At 58.0% G+C, this 6,656-nt stretch overlaps 1 protein-coding gene across 1 annotated transcript; it reads left to right on the forward strand.

The window, feature by feature from the left end:
- The first annotated feature begins 3,220 nt into the window (after positions 1–3,220).
- On the forward strand, positions 3,221–4,375 carry UTS2R (urotensin 2 receptor). Its single transcript, XM_055579855.1, has one exon. It carries the CDS (start codon positions 3,221–3,223, stop codon positions 4,373–4,375), a length of 1,155 nt encoding a protein of 384 aa, XP_055435830.1.
- Positions 4,376–6,656: the final 2,281 nt, after the last annotated feature.

Below are 6,656 nucleotides of genomic sequence, written 5' to 3' on the forward strand. Positions count from 1 at the left end.
AGTTGTCTAATGGGGACAATAAAAGGTTTGTGTTGATAAAAAGGCTTTGGAAATAGTGACCAGTGCACATTATGAATGTCTGTAATGACACTGGGTCCTGGCCTCGCATGGGTCTCTCAGAACCACCCTCCACCCACTGCATCCCCCCGCCCCAGGTGCAGAGGAGGGTCCAGGGCTTGACTGACAATCTGAATCCGAGTCCGAGGCTCAGTGCCTGGGAAACCGAGGGGTGGTGGAGTGCAGAGGGCGAAGGGAAGCAGAGACGCTCCGCGGTGGGGCCAGCCAGGCTGGACTGAGCTTCACCCCACGGATGCGTCTGGAGTCCCAGCTGCGCCGTGATCTGCCCTCTCGCTTTGCCACCCCCCTGCTCCCGCCCCTGCTGCCCTCCCCTCCCCGGGCCTCCATGGCTCCCCCCACCGCAGCGCATCCTCGCCCCCTCTCCAGCCGCCCCCCTCCCCCGGGTTATTAATATCCGGGCCGGGCGCAGGGCCGCCGCGCATTCCCAGCTGGCAGCCGGGCAGGTGGCGCCGGCGACAAGGGCCTGGGCGCGGAGCGCGGCTCTCTGGGCGAGACCGGCGGGTGGGCTCCCCTCCACCACGCGCCCCTGGGAGCCCCCACGTCCTCTGCGCGCCCCTACCGGGCAGAGCCCTCGGAAAGGTTCCCGTGCCGCGCCGAGTGTTTGGAGACGCTTAGCGACTAAGCAAGCGCCCGTCCAGAGCACGACCCCAGGGGGCTCGGAGCCCACACCTGACGGCCTGGTGACGGAGGTGGGCGCAGGCACTGCGAGGGTGCGGGGCGGAAGAAGGGGCCGGGACCCTCCCGGGGGCGGGGTGCCCTCCCCGCTGGCCCGCACAATTCCCGGCAGGATCGCTCGGCCACGAAGCCCTCCCAGCGGACCCTGGGAGATGCGCGGCGCTTCGGAGGGTGGAGAGGGTGAGGTGTGCGCGGTGGGCTCGGCGGCTGTTTCGCGTCCCTCCCGGGAGGTCCTCCGCCAAATTCGCGGCAGCCCCTGCGGGAGGGCTCTGGAACCAGAACCCACTGGGGGCTGCGGCCGCGGAGGGCGCCTCGGGCCGGTAGGAAGGACCCCAACTCCCCTCGCCAGACCCGAGGCTGAGCCATGAGACTTGTCCCATGGGCAGGGGGCCTAGGACAGCGTCTCTACACCCAGCTTGCCCTTCTGCACCGAGGGCTCAGTTGGACGCCCCAAGTTTATCCATGTTAGTGCGAACGCTGTACCTGTAGAGGGAAAAAACCGGGAACCAGTTTTATCCGGCCACATTATCCCTGGATGTGGGGAGATTGGGCCATAAAGGGGCCTCTCCTCTCATTCAAGTATTCAGGTTTTAGGTCTTTTTTTTCTCATGAGGGTAATTTTCACACAGTAAGCACGGGTCATGAGTGTGCAACTCCAGGAGTTTTTACATGTCCGTAGTCGCTAAGTCGTGTCTGACTCTTTGGGACCCCATGGAATGCATAGCCCGCCAGACTCCTCTGTCCACGGGGAGAATACTGGAGTGAGTTGCCATGCCCTCCTTCAGGGGATCTTCCCAACCCAGGGATCAAACCCAGGTCTCCTGCATTGCAGGCGGATTCTTTACCATCTGAGCCACCAGAACACCTGTGTAACCAGTGCCACATGAAGACATAGCACAAGTCCATTCCCCGGAGTGCTCTCCGGTGCCCCCTACCAGTTGACACCCTCTTCAACCACTCATAGAGATTTTGCCTTTTCCCCAGCTTCATTCAGGTAAAGGGAATTACACAGTGTGTACTCTTTGTGTGTGGTTTCTGTTTCATCCCCCCCACTCAACAGAGCATATTTGAGTTTCATCAAGTTGCTGACTGTTCAATAATTTCATTTTCTTCATCGCCTTGGAGCATTTTTATTGGGGAGGGGTGTCAGTTTCTTTATCCACACTACTATTCACGGACCTTTGGGTGGTTTCCAGCTTCTGACTGCTATGAACGTTCTCACTCTTGCTTTTTGCAGTCATTTGCACTGATTTTTCTTGGCATAAACCTAAGAGTAGAATTGCTGGATGAGAGGACAGACGTGTGTCCAACTTTACTAAGGGTGCCAGATTGTTCACCACAGGCAGTTGCACGGTTCTTGTCCTCCACTAGCAGTTCAGGAGTTCATTTCCTTCATGTCCTCCCAGCAGTTTTACGAATTTCCTGTTCAAATTTTGTCTTTTTTTTTTTTTCTTTCAGTTGAGTCATTGCTCTTTATTGATCTGTAGTTCTTTCATATATTTTGATTACTAGTTCGTTGTCTGATATGTGTCTTCTGATAATCTTTTCCCAGTCCATGGTTTACATCTTTTACTCTCTCAGTGAAGTTCTTAATTTTCATGAAATCCAATTGGTGGGTCTTTTACTGAAATCATTTTTTGCCTTTTTTTTTTTTTTTTGAGAAATCTTCGTTTACCTACAGTCATGCAGATATTCTCCTATATTTCTTCCAGAGCTTGATTAATTAATTGATATAATCTATTACATACAGGTACACAGTCCACCTTGAATTGTTTTCTTGTGTGGTAGGAGATAGGAATCAGGTTTATTTCCCCCATGTGAATAAAGGAAGATTATGAGGGCTTTCCCCTCTTTATCTAACATATTTTCCTATTTGAACTTTAAAGTCGGCAGATATTACTTTTGCAATCTGAACAAAATGTATTTTTTTTAAACATACAGGAGAACTATATGGGGAGGAAGACATAGGGGTCAGCCGGGCTTCCCTGCCCTTCAGGGATGAGGAAGTGAGAAGGCCTAGTGAGAACTCCTGGTTCATCCAGGAGTGAACCATTCTGGTTCACGCCTGCTGTGCTCTGATTTTCAGGAAAGGCCATCCAGCTGAGAGGCCTTTGAACTTGCACTGTGGCCCAGGGTGGGAATGCTACTGGGGCATGCATGGGGGGCAACTGGTCTGGGTGGTTCTCTGGTCCCCCTGGATAGCTGGGGAACTGAAGCAGAGTGTTAGAGTTCTGCACAGAGAGTCCCCAAGGGGGCGTCACGGTTGGTGAGCACTGTCCCTCTGCAGCCCTCCCAGCCTGGTGGGAACTGTGGCCTCTTATGGCCTCTTGGGAGTGGGAAGGGGTGCCTAACCTACATCTTTAATGAGCATCCTCTCCTGCAGGACAAGCTTGTTGCCCACAGATGCCCCCTCTCTACCTAAAGGAGCAGCAGGCCCCAGCCCCAAGCCCAGTGTGAGGTGGCAGAGATGGCGCTGAGCCCAGAGCCATCAAGCAGGTTCCTGGTGCCAGCTACAATGGGCAGCGCCATGCCCGAGCTGCCTGGTGCCCCCAATGCGTCCCTCAACAGCTCGTTGGCTAGCCCGACGGAACCCAACTCCCTGGAGGACCTGGTGGCCACGGGCACCATCGGGGTGGTGCTCTCAGCCATGGGCGTGGTGGGCATGGCAGGCAACGTGTACACGCTGACGGTCATGTGCCGCTTCCTGCACGCCTCTGCCTCCATGTATGTCTACGTCATCAACCTGGCGCTGGCAGACCTCCTCTACCTGCTCAGCATCCCCTTCATTGTAGCTACCTACATCACCAAGAGGTGGCACTTCGGCGACGTGGGCTGCCGCGTCCTTTTCAGCCTGGACTTCCTGACCATGCACGCCAGCATCTTCACCCTGACCCTCATGAGCAGGGAGCGCTATGCCGCCGTGGTGAGGCCGCTGGACACGGTGCAGCGTTCCAAGGGCTACCGCAAGGTCCTGGCGCTGGGCACGTGGCTCCTGGCACTGCTGCTGGCACTGCCCATGATGCTGGCCATCCGGCTGGTCCGCAGGGGCCACAAGAGCCTCTGCCTGCCAGCCTGGGGCCAGCGCACCCACCGCGCCTACCTGACGCTGCTCTTCGGGACCAGCATCGTGGGGCCTGGCGTGGTCATCGGGCTGCTCTACGTCCGCCTGGCCCGGGCCTACTGGCTGTCGCAGCGGGCCTCCTTCACGCAGACGCGGCGGCTGCCCAACCCCAGGGTGCTCTATCTCATCCTGGGCATCGTGCTGCTCTTCTGGGCCTGCTTCCTGCCCTTCTGGCTGTGGCAGCTCCTTGCCCAGTACCGCGGGGCCCCACCGCTCGCTCCCCGCTCCGCCCGCATCGTCAACTACCTGACCACCTGCCTCACCTATGGCAACAGCTGTGTGAACCCCTTCCTCTACACGCTGCTCACCAAGAACTACCGTGACTACCGCCAACGCTCGCTCCACAGCAGGGGCACCGGTGGGCCTGTGGGCGTCCGCAGCTTCCCGCAGGGCCACACCCGCTGCCAGCGGGGCTCGGGTCGCTCCGTGACCTCCAGCAGCCAGCAAGCCACTGAGACCATCGCACTGTCCCAGGCGGTTCCCAGGAGTCTCTGCGTCTGAGCGTCCCCAGCCTCCCCGTGGGCCCTGGGGGTAGGCCGTGGGGAGTGGCCCCTGGAGCCCAGGTCCCTCCTGGACCACCCTCCCCACGGTCTGCCTCCCTTCCCCAGGCCTCTTCCAGAAAGCTCCTGGCTCTCCCTCACCCCTCACTCACTTCAGCTCCATCAGCGCAGCTACTTTCCTCATAACACCCAGAAGCGCCCCCAACCCTGTCCATCTGTGAGGGTCTGTGGGAGGCTCGGGCCCAGGGCCAGCTCCTGAAGACCGTGGTGAGTGGAGTCTTCACCGGCCCCCTGCAGATGTGACTGCGTGCCTGACGCACGACAGGGTACACTGTGGCAGGTGACACCATGTCGCCACACAAGCCGCCTGCGTGGGACCCTCCTCCTGGCACGAGCGTGGCCCCGGTGGCACCCATTTCTCCCCACTGCCATGTGGTTCCATCCCGCACAGCTTCAGCACCCGGAACAATAAACGCTGAGCTCCCTGAGCCTTGTCTGCCACAGCAGTGTGGGTGGGGTGTCAAGGGAGGCAGGACCCCCAGGACGTCCTCCTGCACTTGGAGGAGCCCATCTACCTGACCGGGGAGGGGACATGTCTGGCCACTAGGCCTTCCTGACATGGGGGGTGGGTGCCATCCGGCCTGAGCCAGGCCCTGGGTGTGGGGCCTGAGACCCTGGGGCGAGTGAGGCGGGGAGCCACCAGCCTCAACCTGCTCAGGGAGGACGGGTGGCTGGGACTTCACTCCAGGGCAGGAACTTGGAGCCCAAACTAAAACCATGAGCCAGAATTACTCTCCCATTTGCAGCTCACCTGCCTCTCCCTCCCCAGACCTTGGGGGGATGGTGGGGGTGGATCACATACAACGCAGTAGGGGATTATCTCATGCCTCCTGTGTACAGCATCCCAGTTGGACCTCCTATGGACACCAAAACCATCAGGCCCTGACCACAGAGAGCCCACCCACAGGGAAAGGTTTTGGACCTACCCCAACCCCTATCCCACTCTCCGGCGACCAGTTCACTCCACACTGTGCCCCTAATTCACATCCCACACCTGGGCCCCAGCCATGGCTGCACACACATCAGATTCAAGGCCTTGACTGGATCCTAATGTGTGGGCAGGTGGAGATCTGGCCACTAAGTATGGAGTGGGAGGCTACTGGCCCCACTTGGGACCCCCAATGTCTTGGGAAGAAAACAGCCCAAAGTTTGTACCTTGATCAAGGCCCCATGTCTCTGTTTCCTGAATCCTGATTCCAGGATGCACCCAGAAGGCCCCAAACTTGGAAAACAGAGACCCTCCCCTACCCCAAGTGTCCCTGCAATCCCCACTCATCTGCATATGTGAAGGTGCTCTTTGCACTATTTCTTGGCATGATACTGAAGAACTTACATTTTTGGCCCTAAATTTAAGACCTGAGTACCCTGGTTAGTGCTCCCACGTGGGCTGGCTGAGCTTCTACTGCCAGGTCTGGGATAGCTGCGGGTCTTCCCACCTCCCACTTAGAAGTGCTCCCACCCTCCTGCCAGCCTCTGGGGAGCCTCATGATAACACCGTGAGTGTTTCAGAGTGCTTAAAAATGTCCAGCAGGCTCTCACGCCTGTGTACTCACACACACAGCCACGTGGAGACTCCTACTGGCCTACTATGGCTTGGCCAATGTCCCTGGACCCACCGCCCACAGCCCCTCCCTCTCCCCTCACCACAGGCCCCCAGGACCCACCAGTCAGGGATCAGTGATTTATGGAGGCCTAGTCTGGCTCAAGACCCACAGTCATCAGCCCATCAGGCACAGTGCCTGGCCCTTGGCAAGCCAGAGAGCAGAGAGCCCTGGGTTGAGGGGCCAACTGGGGTGAGCTTGTGTGTGGCTAGAATAGGGCTCTAGAATAGCAGGTCGGGGCTCCTGTTCAAATGCTACGGCTTTACTGGGGTAGTTTCACACCATAAAACTCACCCACTGAAAGTACAAGTAATGATTTTCAGTGAAAGGACAGAGTCATGTAACCAACATCACAGTTCAGTCTCGGGGCATCTGTCAGGCCGGGTGTGCGTGCTCAGTTGCGTCTGACTATGACCCCGTTGGACTGTAGGGCCTGCCAGGCTCCTCTGTCCTGTCAGGCAGGGAGCTCCCAAGAAATCAACCAATAGGACAGACGTATAAATATTAAAAGGTTCTTTGAAGGAATTGGCATAGTGATTGAGGGACTGGCATGTCTGGGATCCACTGGCGGGTGGGGCAGCAGGCTGGCGGGCTGGAAACTCAGGGAGAAGACGCTGCAGC

This window comes from Bubalus kerabau, chromosome 4 (genome assembly GCF_029407905.1).
Source record: "Bubalus kerabau isolate K-KA32 ecotype Philippines breed swamp buffalo chromosome 4, PCC_UOA_SB_1v2, whole genome shotgun sequence".
Classification (NCBI taxonomy): Eukaryota; Metazoa; Chordata; class Mammalia; order Artiodactyla; family Bovidae; genus Bubalus; species Bubalus kerabau.